This window comes from Staurois parvus, unplaced genomic scaffold, assembly GCF_062004578.1.
Source record: "Staurois parvus isolate SC_StPar_1 unplaced genomic scaffold, SC_StPar_1.0 ptg000646l, whole genome shotgun sequence".
Taxonomy (NCBI): Eukaryota; Metazoa; Chordata; class Amphibia; order Anura; family Ranidae; genus Staurois; species Staurois parvus.
This window is the reverse complement of record NW_028318442.1, coordinates 475,775-498,038: the sequence shown is the minus strand read 5'-3', so window position 1 is coordinate 498,038 and position 22,264 is coordinate 475,775. Positions and strand designations below refer to the sequence as shown.

At 45.8% G+C, this 22,264-nt stretch overlaps 1 protein-coding gene across 2 annotated transcripts in view; it reads right to left on the bottom strand.

The window, feature by feature from the left end:
* The window catches only part of GSE1 (Gse1 coiled-coil protein), a 555,158-nt gene that overhangs the window by 379,677 nt on the left and 153,217 nt on the right, over nucleotides 1-22,264 (bottom strand). For both annotated transcript variants that reach the window (XM_089693986.1, XM_089693987.1), the window contains exon 2: nucleotides 11,928-12,072. In XM_089693986.1, coding sequence (XP_089550112.1) covers nucleotides 11,928-12,072 — 145 coding nt within the window. The remainder of the gene's footprint in view (nucleotides 1-11,927; nucleotides 12,073-22,264) is intronic.

The following is a 22,264-nucleotide window of genomic DNA, read 5'->3' as shown; positions in this document are numbered from 1 at the left end:
ATCTGGCATCATCGGCGGCTGTAAAAGCCCCACAGAGGTTCCAAGGTTTTCCCACTCTGCTCAGGTTCTAGCTGGAGCTGGGCTTTATCGAAACAACAAGTGCAGTCAATGTAGGATGCAGTTTTAGAGCTGAATGAAACTGGAACATTGATGACAAGGCCTCAAAAATCCCATCAAGGAGCAGTAGACTGCCCCCCTTCCCCTGGCCTGTCCCCAAGCCGGCTGGGAAATAGACTTGCTTCGTTGTGTCACCTCTTGGAGCGCGGGGCACATTATATCTATAAAAATTCCCCAGGAAACAAAGGACAAGACATTTCACTCTGCACATGACAGGTGAGAGGCTCTGTCCCCTGGGTCTCCGATTCAATCCCGCACATGATGAGCGCACTTCCCACACTTGCCGAGTGCATTAAAAGGGCGAGCGCCATGTACAAATGGATGCACTTATCATTATCCCCGCCGCTCCGCTCCTGTCAGGCCGCTTCGCTTTGACGAATCATTTCTGACCTGACATCCCTCACGTGTTTCCAACCATCTCACTGACACAAAAATGTCTTCAGATGTCAGCCATGTCTGATAGACGCCTCCCGCGGCACCCGCAGAAAGGCCGAACGATTCGTCACATTCAAAGAGGCAATAACAGGATTATAACGATAACTGAGAGTAGCGCAGGGTAATCTGGGAGATCGATTGGTTGGGTCGCTGATTCACAATCATGGCCACAAGCAAAGCTGGGAGAAAAGACAATCAATGACCGCATGTATAACGAATACATGTATGAAGACCCAGAGATTCAATTCACTGACATACACTCAATAGCTGGTGATACATTATGAAAAAACAATCTGAAGGCCAGTGAAGGCTAAAGCATAAGAAATCCCACTCAACTGGATATACAATGTTTCATGTAAGTCCTCCAAGTATAAATACTGGAAATCGTACAATTCAGATTGTGACATGTGAGGTCAGCTTCAGACCTCACCTGTAGCAACATAAGCAAGATGATGCCCAGTTGCTGGGGGGAACGGGATTGAAGATGAAGACAAGATAGACATAGAAAACCAGATGGAGGCTGCAGGGAGACAAGCTAGAAGGAGATAAGATGGAAACTGAAGTCAGATGGAGGCTGGAGGGAAACAGGATGTGAGCCAAAGTCAGATGGAAGCTTGGAGGAGATGAGATGGATGCTGAAAGTATATAAGATGGACACTTGATGAAGATAAACGTTTATGCTCAAGATGGAAGTTAGAGGGAGAGAGGATGGAAGCCATTGTCAGATGGAAGCTAGGAGGAGACTAAATGGAAGCTGAAAGTATATAAGATGGACACTAGATGAAGATAAGATAGAAGTTTATGCTTACGATGGAGGTTGGAGGAAGACAGGATGGAAGCCATCGTCAGATGGAAGCTAGGAGCAGACAAGATGGAAGCTGAAAGGAGACAAAATGGACACTAGAAGAAGATAAGATGGAAGTCAAAAACAAGACGACAGCTGGAAGAGACAGGATGTAGTCAGACGGAGGCTAGGAGGAGACCTGATCACAGCTAGAAGGAGAGAAGATGGGCACTAGAAAAAGATAAGATGGAAACCAAAGTCTAGATGGAGGCTGGAGGGAGAGACAATGGAAGCTGAAGACTGGAAGGATATTAGATGGAAGCTGGAGGATGATACAGTGGAAGATGAAGTCAAGACAGAAGCTGGAGGAGACAGGATGAAGTCAGATGGAGGCTAGCAGGAGACCAGATGAAAGCTAGAAAAAGACCAGATGAGTGATAGCAGATAAGATGGAAGTTGAACTCAAGATGGAGGCTGGAGGGAGATACAGTTGAAGCTGAAGTCAAGAGGGAGGCTAGGAAGAGACTAGATGGAAGCTGGAGGAAGATGGAAACTGAAGTTAAGATGGAGGCTGGAGGACACAGGGTGTAATCAGATGGAGACTAGAAAAAAAGCAAATGGAAGCTGAAAGGAAACATGATAGGAACTAGATGAAGAAAAGATGAAAGTTGAACTCAAGACGGAGGCTGGAGGGAGACACAATTGAAGCTGAAGTCAAGAGGGAGGCTGGAGGATGATACAGTGGAAGATTAAGTTAAGACAGAGGCTGAAACAGCATGTAATCAGATGGAGGCTAGGAGGAGACCAGATAGAAGCTGGAAGAAGATAAGATGGAAACTGAAATCAGATGGAGGCTTGAGGGAAACAGGATGGAAGCTGAAGTCAGATGGAAGCTAGGAGGAGACGAGATGGAATCTGAATGGATATAAGATAGACAGTTGATGAAGATAAATGTTTATGCTCAAGATGGAGGTTGGAGGGAGACAGGATGGAAGCCATTGTCAGATGGAAGCTAGGAGGAAAAAAATGGAAGATAAACAGAAATAAGATGGATACTAGATGAAGATAAAATAGAAGTTTATGCATAAGATGGAGGTAGGAGGAAGACAGGATGGAAGTCATCGTCAGATGGAAGCTAGGAGGAGACCAGATGGAATCTGAAATGAGATAAATGGACACTAGATGAAGATAAGATAGATGTTTATGCTCAAGATGAAGGTTGGAGGAAGACAGGATGGAAGCTGAAAGTAGACAAAATGGACACTAGATGAAGATAAGATGGAAGCCAAAGTCTAGATGTAGGGTGGAGGGAGAGACAATGAAAGCTGAAGACTGGGAGGAGATTAGATTGAAGCTGGAGGATGATACAGTGGAAGATGAAGTCAAGAGAGAAACTGGAGGAGACAGAATGTAGTCAGATGGAGGCCAGCAGGAGTCCAGATAAAAGCTGGAGGGAGAGAAAACAAAGGGAAGATAAGAGGAAGCTGAAGTCAAGATGTATGTTGGGAGGAGACTAGATAAAAGCTGGAGGAGAATAAAGATAAGATGGAAGCTGAATTCAAGATGGAGACTGGAAGGAGACAAAATGAAAACAAAAGGAAGATAAGATGGAAATTGAAGTCAAGTCAGAGGTTGGGAGGAGACTAGATGGAAGCTGGAGGAAGATGGAAACTGAAGTCAAGATGGAGGCTGGAGGAAACAGGGTGTAATCAGATGGAGACTAGAAAAAGACCAGATGGAAGCAGAAAGGAGACGCGGTGGGCACTAGATGAAGATAAGATGGAAGTTGAACTCAAGATGGAGGCTGGAGGGAGACACAACTGAAACGGAAGTGAAGAGGGAGGCTGGGAGGAGACTAGATGGAAGCTGGAGGATGATACAGTGGAAGATGAAGTTAAGACAGAGGCTGGAGGACACAGATTGTAGTCAGATGGAGGCTAGGAGGAGACCAGATGAAAGCTGGAAGGAGAGAAAGCAAAGGGAAGATAAGAGGAAGCTGAAGTCAAGATGTATGTTGGGAGGAGACTAGATAAAAGCTGGAGAATAATGTGGAAATTGTCAAGATATAGATACAAGATGGAAGCTTGTGGAAGACACAATGACAGATAAATACAAGGTGAAGGCCCAAGACAATGGAGAAAACAAGCTGGATAGAGACAATATGGATGATGGGGTTGGGGGGGGGTTGTACTGACAAGATAGAGCTGGACACAAGATGGAAGCTGAAGACAAGAAGAAGGATGGGGGACACAAGATTGAAGAGGGCAGATGAAGCAGCAGCTGGAGGAAAATAAATGGAGTATGGAAATGTATGGGATAAAGATGGAGAGCAGAGGAAGGATGGAGGAAGAGAAGAGACAGGGGAAATATCTGGAGGGATGGCAGAGCGTCGCAGACTCTGATGAATAGGAGAGTTAATGGCGCAGCGAGTCGGAGTGAGACATTAAATGGCACATTAATAAGATGGAAAGAGCTGGTGACAGCAGCGTGAGGGGAGCCGAGGCTGAGCAGATGCAGAGGTGAAGAGGAGCTAATTATACACAGACAGAGAGATGAAAGAGAGCCGAGACAACCAGGACCACACTGAGTAACCCAGAGTAATGAGCAGGAACCACACAAAGAGTGGGGGAAGGGAGATCACAGGAGACTGATAGTACAGATCACAAGAGACTGACAGCAACGATCACAGGAGACTGACAGTAAAGATCACAAGAGATTGACGGCAACGATCACAGGAGACTGACAGCAAAGATCACAGGAAACTGACAGCAAAGATCACAGGAAACTGACAGCAACGATCACAGGAAAATGACAGTGCAGATCACAGGAGACAGACAGAACAAATCACAAAAGACTGACAGTGTAGATGACAAGAGACTGACAGTGCAGATCACAGTAGACTGTCAGTACAGATCACAGGAGACTGACAGTACAGGTCACAGGAAATGGACAGCACAGATAGAAAGAGATTAACAGTGCACTTCAGAGGGAGACTGACGGTGAAGATTACTGGGATAGTGACATTACAGGAAGGCTGTGCAGATCACAGGAGACTGACAGTACAGATCACAGGAGACTGCCGGTACAGATCACAGGAGACTGCCGGTACAGATCACAGGAGACTGACAGTAAAGATCACAGGAGACTGACAGTACAGATCACAGGAGACTGACAGTAAAGATCACAGGAGACTGACAGTAAAGATCACAGGAGACTGACAGTAAAGATCACAGGAGACTGACAGTACAGATCACAGGAGACTGACAGTAAAGATCACAGGAGACTGACAGTAAAGATCACAGGAGACTGACAGTACAGATCACAGGAGACTGACAGTAAAGATCACAGGAGACTGTAGGAGACTGACAGTACAGATCACAGGAGACTGACAGTAAAGATCACAGGAGACTGACAGTACAGATCACAGGAGACTGTCAGTAAAGATCACAGGAGACTGTAGGAGACTGAGAGTACAGATCACAGGAGACTGACAGTAAAGATCACAGGAGACTGACAGTAAAGATCACAGGAGACTGTAGGAGACTGACAGTAAAGATCGTAGGAGACTGACAGTAAAGATCACAGGAGACTGACAGTACAGATCACAGGAGACTGTAGATGACTGACAGTAAAGATCACAGGAGACTGTAGGAGACTGACAGTCAAGATCACAGGAGACTGACAGTGAACATCCCAAACAAACTGACAGTAAAGAGACATTCAACAGTGATCAAACACAGACAGTGGAGTTCACAGAAGGGCTGACTGTGGAGATCACCAAGGGACTGACAGCTGAGAGCAAAGGCAGAGTGACAGAGGAGATCACCAAGGGACTGACAGTGGAGAGGAACTCATTGAGGAACTGACAGTGGAGATCACAGAGGGGTTGACAGTAGAGAGGGGATCACAGAGGGGCTGACAGTGAAGAAGAGATCACTATGTGACTGACAATGGAGATCACTAAGGGACTGACAGTGGAGAAGAGATCATAGAGGGACAGCTGGTGGAGATCACTGAGGACTGACAGTGGAGATTACAGAGGGACTGCCTCTGGAAGGGGAGGCGATCACAGGCAAGGACTGTCATTGGAGGAGGGGTGTCAGGTGACAGACACTATCTGGGGACATAGGGTGAATGATAGACAGTGTGATGAATGGCCTAGGGACAGTCACTGAGACCTTCCTATCACATCTGCAGCTCCAGGACAGCATTGAACGCACTATAATCTACTGTCTCTGAAGGGTTAATGCACAGTTGATATCACATGCAAACTTTTCAAACTTTTCTCCCCTACCTAGCCCCTCCCCAAAAACATCCCACCGCCTGCCCTCTGGTCCCCTCCCTTCTTGACAGACTCACCTAAGCGGTTAGGTGGCCACCCCCTGCCGTATCCCTCCATTGAGCAGATGGCTGGTTGGGGGATCCGTTATCGGGCACAGCGAACTCCAGCAGCTCCTCTGGCTGTGCCCACACAGTGAGCGCTCCTTCCCCCCCCCCCACCCTCCCTCCTCTTCCAGGACCGGATTCCCACTCCGAGCCACTTCCTGACCGCCTGTCTGCCTGGCGCTGCTCCTACATCTAATTTATTGGCTGCAAATTAGGAGCCTTTTTCTCTTGGCCGAGCCAGCAAAAGAGGGGAGGGGACGGCCGACAGCTGAGAGAAGGGACGCCGTGCGTGGCGCGCCGCTGGCCGAACCACGCCAGCCTCTGCCATCAATCCCCAGCAGCACACCACCTGCATGGAAACTAGTGCTGGTATGTAAACGTTCTCCTCCCTGCCCACCCAACTTCCATGATAATGAATCTTCAATCCCACAAAAAAAAGTCGTCGATGCAGCGAGCGGCTCACATTCATCCAGCTCAACCTCCACCATTGACAATAACTACAGGTGCAAGCGCACCATTAAAGAAGAACCCCACAAGTCCCTAATGGCCCAACCAATGCATCTGACCTGTGTAGGTCAAACCAACCCAAACGTAATAATATTTCCGAAATCACCGGCTTCATATATACACCTTCCAATAACGCTGGGTCAGTAAAAAAAAGAATGCAGGCGCAGTCCTAGTGCATCGAAAGCCTAATCAAATGAATGGGGCTGTCCTGAAGCAATGTATAATAGGGATTGGAAGGTCTGAATGGGGGCACTATGGTCTGTGTCTGGCAGCCCCAGTGACAACGACCTCCGTCATTTCCTGTCCTGTTGGCTCAGAGACAGGAAGTGAGGTGAGTTTGTCGCCGGCGGTGTCACCAACAGCAATATTTACCACTCCCAGATCTATTCAAAACTGGAAAAGTTTGGCTGGAGGTGTAAAAAACAAGACTACAGAAATGGGAGCCAAGAGCAGGCTCGTTGATCTTAGGCTGGCCATACACTATACAATTTTCTGTCCAATTTCTGCCCAACTTCCTTTAGATTTAGCTTCATCTATGTAGTGCAAGGGCCCGCCTAATTGGATACAATTGAAAGTGCTGTTTAGGTTTGACCTCTTTGTGACGGGAGTGACTTTTGGGGGTGGGGGGACCTCTGTGTCAGCTCATGTTCCCCCCATTATGTCTAACCCACCCTGTACCTGTTTAGGGGTACAGGGTGTGAATGTCCGAGTATTGTGTATTGGTGTGTTGTCCTTTGTCCCTGCCATGTGGTTGCCTATTGTACTGCCATGTGGTTATTCCTTTGTCTCGCCCATCCTGTCACACTCGTATTATATGGTTTTTGGTAAATCTAAAGTAAAATTCTCAAGAAAATTGTATAATGTATGGCCCTGGTTCACATATATACGGGCCGATTATTGTGCGGGCACGAGAGCCCATTCATTTGAATGGACTCCCGTGCCCCGTAACACGCAGTGAAGAAGTCCCTGCACTTCTTCTGAAAACGCAGCCCACACGGGAACCTCGGTTCCCAGTACGATTGCGTTTTCCAGTGCTGGCGGCGTGCCATTATAACTAATGGCACCCACCCGCGGGTCCGCATTCCTCTGTGCGGGTGGTGCGGCTGCACGGATTTTCGTGCAGATCCGCAGCGGCACCACCCGCACAGATGTGAACCTAGCCTGATTGACCAGTCAGGTTGCATCTTTTATTCTCGCAAAACTTGATTGGTCTCTGTTCCAGCTTTATTCCTGTTTTTATTAATAAGTTGAACCCCCCCCCCCCTTTTTTTTTTTTTTTCACAAGGTCCAAGGAGCACCATTGACCTCTCCTCAGCCTGAGATGGGGGACAACAGCGGACTATGAGAATTAGAACACGTTTATATAAACAACATAAGTATGTAAAACCATTTCTACGTTAGCCTTGTTTGAGTGGGAGGGGTAGGACGGAGCACCAGGAGGAGAGGGGGCGCCCCAGGGGATGTTCCGTGTCAGGTGTTAATGAGGCAGCTGCGGCGCAGCCAGCGCTGGCCTCCCTCTCTCACAGGTGACACAAATACACCTTTATCATCTCCCGGCCTCACGCTAAGCAACCGCCAAGAATAGGAACAACAGCTGGCTGCCGTCCAGGCCCCGCGCGCCCCCCCTCCCCGACACAGGAAAACAAGCTCACCTGCCTCGGGAATGGGATGCGGGGGGGGGGGGGGGGGGGGGGGGAGTCCGAGCACCTGTCTTGCAACAAGCGCCATGCCGCGCCTCTCTCTGCATTACACAATCGCCCCACATTCCCGGGGCCACATTCCACTTCACCAGGAAACAACTTTCTTTATTCCGTTCAACTGCAACTTAATCCTTCATCCCCCCCCCCCCCCCCCGAGGTGTTTCCATCTCCATCGCTTCCCTGGAACTCAACCGGCAACTATTTTCCTTCTTTTCAAAATGGCGATTTAACAATTTGTCATGTTTATAGTGTCAGTATTTCTGTTCAAAAAAGAAAGCCTTCCCCCTTTATTATTTATTTATTTCAGGTACTTATATAGCGCCATCAATTTACACAGCACTTTACATATATATTGTACATTCACATCAGTCCCTAACCCTCAAGGGGTGTACAATCTAAGGTCCCTAACTCACATTCATACATATACATACTAGGGACAATTTAGACAGGAGCCAATTCACCTACCAGCATGTCTTTGGAGTGTGGGAGGAAACCGGAGTACCCGGAGGAAACCCACGCAGGCACAGGGAGAACATGCAAACTCCAGGCAGGTGGTGCAGTTGCTGGGATTCAAACCAACCACCTTAGTACTGCCAGGCAGAAGTGCTAACCATTTAGCCACTGTCCTTTAGGCTGCATTCATACAAGGAACAAACGTTCTCGCTCGCGATTCTGGATGAGCGATTTGCACACGATTTCACAAGTCGCACATAGGACAGCTCCTTCAGTTCATGGGCTGCCCTATACGAGCTCATTACCCGAAACAAAGCTAATGCACCATTTAGGGCGGCTATCTTCGCATGATTTTTAAAGGCACGGTTTGCAGCAACTGCTGTCCAATCCTGTCACGTGACAATCATGGCAGAATCCCATCACATTAAGGATAATGGCACCCAAACGTGCAACACGTGTTGTGCAGCGATCGCCGCGTGAATTGGAATTGTAGCACATCTGTCTTTGAAAGCTCGGTCTCTGTGCTGGGAGCATGCAGTAAGCGCACTCTCAACACAGAAAGATCAGCCGCCCAGTGACGCATGTGTGCAGCATGTGGGCATTACAGCTCACTCTTTTGCTGCCCCACATGCATGTTACATGAGCAGCAACAGGTTAAAGCACTTGATCTGGCTGTTGTTTTATCTGCAGTTTTTGGTTCCTTATGTCAAAGGAACTCTGGGTCGGCCAATCGTAATTGAAAGATGTGAGGAACACACGGCAGTCCTTATTAATTTTTGAAGCCCTGGCAGATGTCATGCATCAAACAGCGATTATACAGAATGATGGCGTCACAAAGATCTGAGAAAGAGGAAGATAGTCGTGTTTGACAGATTGCACAGTGTGTGCCGGTCTTCTGACCACAGATTTCTGACAACAAAACAAGCAAAATGTATAATGAGGGGCCATATCTTCAATGTGATTATTATTGTCAAAACATCCTCTATTATTATAATTATTATTATTATTATTATTATTATTATTATTATTATTAAAACATGTTTTTCTCTTGGCCGAGCCCTTATTATTATTATCTCAATCTTTTTATATTATTGAAACATTGTTTACACCCAAATAGGGGAAGTTCCGCTTTTTCTCCTCCTTCACATTTGGAACTTACCGTAATTTTTTTTGGAGAAAATAATTACCTGGTTTTAAAAGATACCTGCTCCCCCATTTCCGGTCAGATCACCTCGGTGATCCGAGCAGAAGTTTAGCCCCCCTGCTTCCCCTGCAGCCTTCTGGGACATGTCAGAGGTCTCAGTATACTGCAGGACCAATCAGGTTGCAAAGTGCAGCTCATGCATACGCAGTCACAGCTGGCTGCCTATAGATAGTATGCCGGAGCCAGGGAGCCTGGTAAAAAAACCGGCCGGGTGAGGACATCGCTGGATCTTGGGACAATTTTTGTAGCTGCTGACTTTTAATTTTTTAACACATGATTGAAGAACCTCTTTAATATTATTATCATTACAGCTTTTCATATCCACATTACTGTTACCAAAATATCTTTACATATATATTATCAATATTATCATGAAAACATCTTTCAATATGATTGAGACTGGGTTCACATACACTATATAGTCAAAAATATTGGTCGGCCGGCCTTTACACGCACATGAACTTTAATGGCCCCCCAGTCTTAGTCCGTAGGGTTCAATATTGAGTTGGCCCCGCCCTTTGCTGCTATAACAGCTTCAACTCTTCTGGGAAGGCCGTCCACAAGGTTTAGGAGGGTGTCTATGGGAAGGTTGGACCATTCTTCCAGAAGCACATTTGTCAAGTCAGGCACTGATGTCGGGGGAGGAGGCCTGGCTCACAGTCTCCACTCTAATTCATCCCAAAGGTGTTCTATGGAGTTGAGGTCAGGACTCTGTGCAGGCCAGTCAAGGTCCTCCACCCCAAACTGGCTCCTCCATGTCTTTATGGACCTTGCTTTGTGCACTGGTGTGCAGTCATGTTGGAACAGGAAGGGGCCATCCCCAAACTCTTCCCACAAAGTTGGGAGCATGAAATTGTCCAAAATGTCTTGGTATGCTGACGCCTTAAGAGTTCCCTTCACTGGAACTAGGGGGCCAAGCCCAGTCCCTGAAAACAACCCCACACCATAATCCCCCCTCCACCAAACTTTACACTTGGCACAAGACAGTCAGGCAAGTACCATTCTCCTGGCAACCGCCAAACCCAGACACATCCATTGGATTGCCAGACAGAGAAGCGTGATTGGTCACTCCAGAGAACACGTCTCCACTGCTCTAGAGTCCAGTGGCGGCGTGCTTTACACCATGGCATTCAACACTTTGCATTGCACTTGGTGATGTCAGGCTTGGATGCAGCTGCTCGGCCATGGAAACCCATTCCATGAAGCTCTCTACACACTGTTGTTGGGCTCATCTGAAGGCCACACCAAGTTTGGAGGTCTTTAGCTATTGACTCTGCAGACAGTTGGCGACTTCTGCGCACTGTGCACTTCAGCATGCGCTGACCCCGCTCTGTCATGTGACTTGGCCTTCCACTTGGTGGCTGAGTTGCTGTTGTTCCCAGTTTCTTCCACTTTGTTATAATCCCACTAATAGTTGACCGTGGATCATTTAGTATCCAGGAAATGTCACGGATGGACTTATTGCACAGGTGACAACCTATCACGGGACCACGCTTGGAGTCACTGAGCTCCTGAGAGCGACCCATTCTTTCACCAATGTTTGTAGAAGCCGTCTGCATGTCTAGGGGATGATTGTATACACCTGTGGACATGGAGGAGATTAGAACACCTGAATCCAATGCTTTCGAGGGCGGGCCCATGATTTTTGGTAGTATAGTACACCTTTTAATATTATCACCATTATAAAACATCTTCTAATATTAATGATCTTATTATGGGAATATTCTTAAATTTTTTCAGCAGTGAAATCTGACCTTTCAATGACTTTACTACGGAAGATCAATGCATGAACCTGATTGGGGAATAAACGGCTGATAATGAAAAAAAAATTTGGATTGTTGGACTACCTACATACGTTACAGTCTGGCGGTCCAATTCAGCGCAAGGGACGGTGATGATAAAATAAAATTATATATATGATGGGTCCGTGTATTGCCAGCAGTAGCTGCAGAGTGGTACAATTCACGCAGTTTCACTGACCACAGATGGTAAGTAGATTGTGTGTGGCCCAGACTGGGCCACACAGCAGGTAAACGAAATCTGAGGGTATTCTCATCTGATTTCACTAAATAGGTTTTTTGGGTTTTATTTAGACGGTCAGGCAAAAAGCACGGAAGTGGTTAAGCGGCGTCTGGCATCTCCTGTGGGTACACGGATATGATCTACTGAGTGGAAGATAGATACGCAACCAGCACGGCGTAACAGCATCCCACTGTGACACGTCAAAGAAACTCAGGAATCCCCCACAGGGTACGGTGTCTTACATGATATATCACAAGTCATAAGATTACAGCTGTATACACCATGCTATAGAGATCACACAGCAGAGAGTGCCACCTACCTGCCGCACTGGGCTCTGCACGCTCCACATTCAAGATGCTCTCAGAGCTGGGAGGAGGCTGCTTGATTGGTTTGGGGCTTTGCTCGGGCTCCGCGGGCTGAGGGGCAGTTCCCCCGGATCCGGTGACACGAGGAGCAGAACAAACCTGTAAGACACAGAACAGGACCTTGTCAGCATTTATTCACTGGCATCATGTGTTTGAAAATAACAGTTAACATGTACAGCGCTGTGAAAAAGTATTTGCCCCCTTCCTGATTTTTTTTTTTTTCTTTTTTGCAAATTTGTCACACTTACGTGATTCAGATCATCAAACAAATTTTAACATTACACAATGATAAACCTGCCTGGCCCTGTGTGAAAAAGTAATTGCCCCCTAAACAACCTGCTGCATAGCCCAAGTGCGCTTGAGGTCAGGAACTGATGGCCGGACATTCTCCTTTAGGATTTTCCTGTAGAGTGATTGAGGTGATTGTAGCCGTATTAGTGCACTTGTGACAGAAACAATTGAGTATTGTCCGTTATACTTTTTTTATTTGCACTAACATACAATTTTGAGGACAAGCTTTCGGGTTATGTCCCTTGAAGAAGAAGACATACCCGAAAGCTTATCCTCAAAATTGTATGTTAGTGCAAAAAATAAAGTATCGCGGACAATACTCAATTGTTTCTGGTAGAGTGCAGAATTCATGATTCCATCAATTATGACAAGTCGTCCAGGTCGTGAAACTGCAAAGCAGCTCCCGACCAACATACTACCACCACCATGTCTCACTGTTGGTGTCAGGGCTCCAGGTATGACCAGAGGTGTGTGGACTGACACAGGGAAACGCAGGCTTCAGATATGGTATAAACAATATAATTTATTAAGACTAACAATACAAAACGCAGTGCAAAACTAAACATAAACACAGTGCAAACAAACCAAACCACCCACCGATAACAATACATACAATACAAAGAGAAGTCAGGCAGGCCGGGTCAGTAGCAAACGGGCAAACGGAGTACCAGGAACAGGCAGGAGAGTGGTCGGGGTCACAAGCTGGGTTCAGTAACTCACGGGCAGCGCGGTACAGAGGGTCGGGCAGAGAATGGTCAGGGTCACAAGCCAGGGATCAAGCAGGAGAAGTCAGCAGAGGTCAGGATCAGGCAGGGTCGGCAACAAGTCAGACAAGAACAGGAATACAGGATACAAGGTACAGGGGCCCATGGAAAAACACACACCAAGGCCCTGACTGTGAGTCTGGCTATTCCTTAAATACAACCCCTGCAATCAGCTTCAGGTGTTTGGCTGATTGCAGGGGTGAGTCTCTGATTGCTGAGAGCACCCGCTGGCCAGCCCTGGTACTGCAGCCCACAAGGCAGGTGAGTCCCACCATTATTGGCAAGTCCATTCCTGACAGTTGGTATGATGTTCTTTTTTTAAAAGGATGTGTTAAGTTTTACAGCAGATGTAACGGGACACACACCTTCCAAAAAGTTAAACTTTTGTCTCATCAGTCCACAGAATCGTTATTCAAAAGTCTTGGGGATAATCAAGGTGGGTTTTTTTGGCAAATGTGAGATGAGCCTTTGTGTTCTTTGTGGTCAACAGTGGCTTTCGCCTTGGAATTCTCCCACAGAGGCCATTTTTGCCCGGTCTCTTTCTTGTTGAATCATAAACACTGACCTTAACTGAGACAAGTGAGGCCTACAGTTCTTTAAATGTTGTTCTGGGTTATTTTATGACCTCCTGGATGGGCTGTCGTTGTGCTCTTTTAGTAGGCCAATCACTCGTGAGAAGGTTCAAGTTTTCTCCATTTGTGGATAATGGCTCTCACCGTGGTTCACTGGAGTCCCAAAGCTTTAGAAATGACTTTGTAAGGCTAAGTTCACACTAGCTTTGTTAGCAGGCGTTAGACAGGAGTATGAAAATTCTACACATGGCAGCACACAGTGCTGTTCACACTGAAGCGTTAGCGGTGCGGCAAAATTGACGTATCATGTCGCGTCAGGAGGAGTTGAAGCCTCCCATTCAAGTGTATGGTGATGCTCATCAAACGCCTGGCAGGTGTTTGCAAGGCGTTTGTGGAGCGTTAATACCAGTAAACTTCATTATAGGCATTTGTGGTGCGGTTTTAACGCTTGGTAAACGCATATCAAACGCCTCAAAAACGCGCATAGGGCATTTCGGGAGCATTTGAGGAGAGTTAAAAACGCTTCCTAAATGCTTGTCTAACGCCTGTCAAACGCTATAGGGGCGTTTGGCAAGAGTTAGAAATAAGTCAAGTGTGAACGAGCCCTAACCCTTTCCAAACAGATAGATGTCAATTAACATATGGAAGAAAAATATATTTGAAATATATTTTAAAAACATTCTTCATACATATATTGTACAGCGCTGAGCGAAATATTGGCACTTTATAAATACTGTATAATAATAATAATAATATATTGACATATAATATATACAATTTTGGCCGTACTCAATATATTTCAAATTATATTTCAATAAACATATAAAAAAGTAATTTTAACATATATTTGTAAATTCATTCCAAAAATGTAGATTTGCATTTTTAAAGACATTCAGTATATTTGAAATGTATTTTTAAAAATAATTTTATTATATTTGGTAATAAAAACTCATTTCAACATACAGTGTATATATATATATATATATATATATATAAAAATATACAATATGGCCAAAATTGTAGTATTTCAAATATATGTCAATATATTTGTGAAGATTATATTTCAAATATATTTTTCTTCCATTTGGGTTACTTTGTTTCTCATCTGTTCTTGAATTTCTTTGGATCATGGCATGATGTAGTGCTTTTTGAGATCTTTTACTGTGCTTCCCTTTGTCAGACAGCTTCTATTGAAGTGATTTCTTGATTCAACAGGTCTGGCAGTAATCAGGCCTGGGTGTGGCAAATGAAATTAAAGTCAGCTTTCTAAAAAATGTGATAAATTACATTTCATTCATGATTTAGCAAGGGGGGGGGGCAATTCCTTTTTTCAAATAGGGCCAGGAAGTCTTGGACAGCTTTTTTCCCTTAATAAAAAAAATGAAATCATCATTTAAAAACTGGATTTTGTATTTACTTGGGTTATCTTTGTGTACTATTAACATTTTCTTGATGATCTGAATCCTTTAAGTGTGACAAATATGCAAAAAAAAAACAATCAGGAAGAGGGCAAATACTTTTTCACAGCACCATATGTGTTCATTAATAATAATTAAAGTGTATGCAAAGCTTTTTATTTTAGTTTTGGATGGAGTAGGGAAGAATGACAACCCGTCAGTTTTTTTATTGCTGTCTGTGATCCTGTTTGAAATAGTCACTCTTCCTGGTGTCACTGTCACCAGAACAGGAATAGAGTAGGAATCTTCCAATGGGGGTCATTTCACCTCACTTTGTAGGGATTTCCTCCCACATCCTGTTATGTCCTTAGGACAAGAAGTGGAGGGGAATCTCCCCGATGGGACACAGCAAACATAAATAAATAAATAAAAAAGATGGGTTTTCACGCACCTCTGCTCCATTCAAAAACACAAAAAAAGAAAACAGTTTGTCTATACATACACTGTAATATCAAGTACATGAGTCACCAATGTCCCTAGCTACTAAGGAGCTAAGAATAGCTGGACCGTGAGACGTGTTCCATCTTGTGCCTCAGTGATATCACAAGTTCTTAGTAAACCAAGGCTGTGTTCCTTAGAAGTGAAAGCAAAACCTAATATCATTAAACAGATGAATTATTATCACAGTGTTTACTTGCAGTAACTATATTAAATATAAGGATCAGCCAGTAGAGGGAGCTCTTGGTGGTTCAGTTCAATTACTCTATCTCATCCTAACAGTTGCTGAGATAGGATCCCAGCCACACAGGGAGTGCATTGTTTTTTTAGCTGGTCAGCTGACTAGTAGACATGCATTGTGAAAAGAAACAGTAAAGCACAAGCACTGTGCTGCGCCCATCCACATACAATGTTGCATAGAAAAGGATATTTGAAACATTAATTCACTGACAAGTTTAATTTAACCAAGCAAATCTCTTTTACCTGTTTATTTACCAAAAATTTAAATTCATATACATTTCATTTAAAGGGCTTTGATCACCATGACATCTTTTCTTGAAAATGCTAGGTGCCTGGCCCTCATGCTGTTTCATTGATTTTAATGCTGTCCCCAACTCACGGCAAGTGTACAGATCTGCCTTCACCAGAGACATATATTTTTTACAAATCAATGACTCATAGAATATTGGAGCAAGAGGCTGGACCTGAGCCAGCGGAGCAGAAGGTCAGCCATAGCAGCCCGTGTCTTGTCTTTAAAAACCGGTTCGGAAAACAAGATGGCCGACAAATGTGCCTTAGTGACGCCAGTTATTCTAGGTGAGCCGACAGGCTGACCTTGGCTCACAGACTGATTGGATACGGTCTTGGCTCATGGACTGGCTGAATATGGCCTCAGCTCAAAGATTGACCAAATACAGCTTTGGCTCACAGACTGGCTGATTATTGTATCGGCTCACAGATGGCTGAATACGACCTCGGCTCACAGACGGCTGGCTGAATACGACCTCGGCTCAAAGACGGCTGAATACAACCTCGGCTCACAGACGGCTGAATAGGGCCACAGCTCATAGACGGCTCAATACAACCTCGGCTCACAGACGGCTGAATAGGGCCACAGCTCATAGACGGCTGAGTACCACCTCGGCTCACAGACTCCTGAATGTGACCTCGGCTCACAGACGGCTGAATAGGGCCACAGCTCATAGACGGCTCAATACAACCTCGGCTCACAGACGGCTGAATAGGGCCACAGCTCATAGACCGCTGAGTACCACCTCGGCTCACAGACTCCTGAATACGACCTCGGCTCATAGATGGCTGAATACGACCTGGGCTCACAGACAGCTGAATACGACCTTGACTCACAGATGGCTGAATACAACCTCGGCTCACAGACGGGCTGAATACGACCTCGGCTCACAGACGGCTGAATACGACCTCGGCTCACAGATGGGCTGAATACGACCTCGGCTCACAGACGGCTGAATACAACCTCGGCTCACAGTCGGCTCAATACGACCTCGGCTCACAGACGGCTGAATACGACCTCGGCTCACAGACGGCTGAATACGACCTCGGCTCACAGACGGCTGAATACAACCTCAGCTCACAGACAGGCTGAATGCAACATCAACTCACAGACGGGCTGAGTAAGCCCTTGGCTCACAGACGGCTGAATACGACCTGGGCTCACAGATGGGCTGAATACGACCTGGGCTCAGAGACGGGCTGAGTAAGCCCTTGGCTCACAGACGGGCTGAATACGGCCTCAGCTCACAGACAGCTGAATACGACCTTGGCTCACAGACGGGCTGGCTGAATGTGACCTTGGCTTACAGATGGGCTGAATGCGACCTTGGCTCACAGACGGGCTGAATGTGACCTTGGCTCACAGACGGGCTGAATGCGACCTTGGCTCACAGACGGGCTGAATGCAACCTTGGCTCACAGATGAGCTGAATATGGCCTTGGGTCACAAACGGGCTGAATGCGACCTTGGCTCACAGAACTGCTGAATATGGCCTAGGCCCACGGACTGATGAATATGGCCTTGGTTCACGGACTGATGAATATGGCCTTGGTTCACGGACTGGCCATGATTTTTTAACTTGTTAACACTGATTTTGTGCTCTATTGATTTTTGGGACTGAATTTTTTTAAAAATATCGATCATAGAATATCCATTTTACTGGTCACTGAGTGAGACTCTCTGGCACGACCCACAAACTACGCTCCTGCATCCCATGTGGTCCTAATGACACAGGTGTGCATGTGACAAATGTCCGGGCATAATCCGACCCAAACTGAACCGGCCATCGGAAAACAAATCATGAGATGTGCTCCATCAAAACAAGATCGCCTGAGTTCACCGCTGTCCCAGAGACTGCGCAAGAGTTAATGGCGGAAGAGACAGTGCAGCTGTAACCTTTGCTGTACAGAGAATTACTGGCGGCGTGCGCGGGCTGATCTGAGTATAATTATCCGGCACAGACAACTACGCTCTACGCAGAGCTATGAGGCCTGTGACGCCTCTCTCCTCAAGTCATAAAAAAGTCATATAAACAGCCATAAAATTGCTGCACAAACATATTGCAGACAAAAACCGCCAAACATGGCAACACCTCAACCGTATACACACACCATTACTATTCTGACATCCTGCTCCAGTCGATGCAGAGCTGAATATATCCTAATATGCAACAGTATCATTCATCAGAAAATGTCCATCTATTGTCACTAAAAGTCGTCCTTCAGCTCCAGTCCGGTGACTTTACCTAGGCTGAGATGATGTCATCAGTCTGCTGCAGACTGGAAGAAGCATTTCCTCAGTCTTCCAGATCTTCCCAGTGATCAGAATGCAACACTGTAACTTTGTAGTAAGTCACAAGATGAGAAACTGTTAGGATATTTGGTCATTTTTCATCTGTCCGCTGACGAATGAAAAACAGACAGCAATTCGCTTCTATGCCCAAACAGATGTAAATGGATGATCATCCGTTTACATCTGCGTCAATTCAGGTCCCTTTTTTTTTTTCTTACAGAACAAGGCTCCATCCAGGTCCATTGAAACGGACACAGGTCCATTTTTGCATTGGGTCTTAGGAGCCAGCACCCGCTGGTATCCTAAAAACCAGTAATTCATCCTTAAAGTCACCGGGGGTGGGGGAGGGGAATTCCCCGCTGACAACAGAATGTAAACAGAACAGCCAACATGAATAAAATATTTAAAAATGTTTTTAAAAAACAGAATGAGGTCCCCCCCCCCCCAATCCATACCAGGTCCTCTGGGTCTGGTAAGGATTTTGGGAGACCTCGTGCCAAAAAAAAAAGTGTGAAGCCTGCCCCAATTCCATATCAAGCCCTTCAGGTCTGGTGAGAATTGGGGAGGGGCCCCATGCCAAAAATTACAAAAAATGGCGAGAGGTCCCGTATACATACCGGAATCTTATCCGTCAAAAACTGTGTTGTGTGTTTATATTACTTGACTTTTCTTAATGACTGAATAGGGGTACTATGCACCCCATACTCACTAATATGGGGGAACCTGGGATCTGAGGGCCCCCTTGTTAAAACGAGCTTCCAGATTCCGATAAGTCACCCCGCACCACCACAACCACCGGGCCAGGGTTGTGGGGAAGAGGCCCTTGTCTTTATCAACATCCCCCCAGCAAACTACTCCCCCCATGTTGAAGGGCAAGTGACTTGGATGGTTTAGGAGGAGGGGCGAACGCTTATCCCCTTCTTTCCTGGCCTGCTCAGATAATGGTCTGTTATGGATTGGGGGACTTCACTCGCTTTTTTTTTTTTTTGGCGTGAGGTCCCCCCAAAATCCATACCAGACCCAAGGGGCCTAGTATGGATCAGTGGGGACCTGTATGGATTTTAAAATGATTTAATGTTGGCTCTTTTGTTTAGATTCTGCTGTCAGTGGGGTGTTCCCCAGGGATGTGTCATAGTTGTTAAGGACGCCGGCGGGTGGATGTAAAAACCAATGTAAAGTGATGTGAATTGAACTGAAAAATGATGTAAATGACATTCTTAAAAAAAAACGTGACTGAACAGATGACTTGTGTGTAATGGGCCTTACAATGACACATTACTAGGGATGACACTTATTATGGTGACATACATTTAATGATAGATCTGCTTTAAAATCTGTATTTTGTGTGAAATCAGAAGGACACGTTCCTTAATCGCAATATTTTAAAGTATAAAAGTTGCTCTTTCTTCACACAAGGTAAAAGAAATTCCTGCTTTTGTGCTTCCTCTAAAGCAGGGGTTCCCAAACTACGGCCCACGGGCAACATCCAACCCGCTATAAGATTTTATCTGGCCCACAATTGATTTGCACAGAAGATTCAGATCAGTTGGTTTCCACTTCTCCTCTGATGAAAAGGGGATTTCTGATGTAAGTGGGGACTAGTAAGCAGACTCTGATGCAAGAAGGACTGAATTGGAGATACTGATAGTAATGATGGATTTTGATGAAGGAGGCGCTGCTTGAAAGACTGATGTAAGGAGGACTCTGATGAAGACAATGATGTAAGGGGAGCTCTAAAGGGGTACTGTGATGTAAGGGGGGATTCCTAAGGTGGATGCTGATATTAAGGGGACTCTGATGGAGACTCTGGTCTAAAGAGGACTTTGATGGATACGTTGATTTAAGGGGGGCTCTGATGGGGACTCTGATGTAAGGAGGACTTTGATGGAGGCCCTGATTTAGGAGGGGCTCTGACAAAAGGTGGGACTCCTTGATGTACATCCTAAGGCAACTTCTGATGTAAGGGGGCTCTGATGGAGACCCTGATGTAAGGGGGATTATGACTGGGTCTTTAATGTAAGGGGGCTTTGATGAGAACCATGATACAAGGAAGCTCTGATGAGAACTCTGATATAAGAGGATCTGACGGTGACTCTGATGTAAGGAGGGCTTTTATGGGAACCCTGGTGTAAGGCGGGACTCCAATGTAAGACAGGGCTCCTAAGGCAAACTTTGATGTAAGGAGGCCCTGATGGAGAACTTTATGTAAGGGGGCTCTAAAGTAAAGGGGCGGGGGGGGGGGGCTCTGATGGGATCCCTGATGTAAAGGAGCTCTGATAGAAACTCTGATACAAGGAGGAATCTGATGGGGACTCTGGTATAAGGGGATTCTGATAGGGACACTGATGTAAGGTGGGCTCTGATAGGAACTCTGATGTAAGGGAACTCAATTGGGAACTCTGATATAAGGAGGGATTTGATGGGTACTCTGATGTAAGGGGGGATCTGATGGGAACTCTGATATGAGGAGGGATCTGATGGATACTCTGATGTAAGGGGGGATCTGATGGGAACTCTGATAAAGGGGGGATCTGCTGGTAACTCTGATATAAGGAGGATCTGCTGGTAACTCTGATATAAGGGGGGATCTGATGGGAATTCTGATATGAGGAGGGATCTGATGGGTACTCTGATGTAAGGGGGGATCTGATGGGTACTCTGATATAAGGAGGATCTGCTGGTAACTCTGATATAAGGGGGGATCTGATGGGAACTCTGATATAAGGGGAATCTGATGGGAACTCTGATATAAGGGGGGACCTGATGGGTACTCTGATATAAGGGGGGATCTGATGGGTACTCTGATATAAGATGGATCTGATGGGAACTCTGATATAACGGGGGATCTGATGGGAACTCTAATATAAGGGGGGATCTGATGAGAACTCTGATATAAGGGGGGATCTGATGGGTACTCTGATATAAGATGGATCTGATGCGTACTCTGATATAAGGGGGGATCTGATGGGAACTCTAATATAAGGGGGGATCTGATGGGAACTCTAATATAAGGGGGACTCTGATTCAGTTTCTAATATAAAGGGGGCACTGATTGGAACTCTGATATAAGGGGGGATCTGATGGGAACTCTGATATATGGGGGGATCTGATGGGAACTCTAATATAAGGGGGGCACTGATTGGGACTCTGATATAAGGGGGACCTTATGGGTACTCTGATATAAGGGGGGATCTGATGGGAACTCTAATATAAGGGGGGCTCTGATTTGGTCTCAAATATAAGGGGGGCACTGATAGGGACTCTGATGTAAGGAGGTGACTTTGCCATGTTTTACTTAAGCTCTTTTTCTTTTGTTCTGAATGATATCACGCTGCATCCAAAACAGATCTAAGTAAAACATATTTATTCATTTATTATTCATAGAGCTTTCAAATCTGTTTTTTTGGCTCCCAGATATCTGTAAATTATATGATGTGGCCCTCACAGTGAAAGGTTCTATAAAGCATGGCCAGTAGGAATCACATGATCGCTGGCAGCCTTTGTGGTGAGCGAGTCTTGCTTCCATCAGGCCCTGTCTGGCAGGCTTGCAGGGAGATAAGGGGATCATCACGGCAGAGCAGGAAGCAGAGGCTGCATATGTAACAAGCCAAAATGATAGCAGATAATACAACTAATATACAAATAATACGGAAGGTTTTCAAAATATGAAGAATCTGGAAAAAAAAAAATGATTTGCATTAAAAGCCAGTCCCTTTCAGCGATCTGAAAGCCATTAATAAGTGTGCAGTTGGAAATCCCCCGATGCGCAGTTAGTGGCCTGCTTAGCTCAGGTGATGAGTTATTATTATCCGGGAGGATGAGCTGCGCACGCCGCCCCCCCCCTCCCGCGCTTCCCTCGCTCACTGTCAGGAAGTCAGTGCCGGTTACACAAATGAGGAATAATTGATTTAAAGCAGCCATCTGTTTATATACAGAGAGCATGAGCTC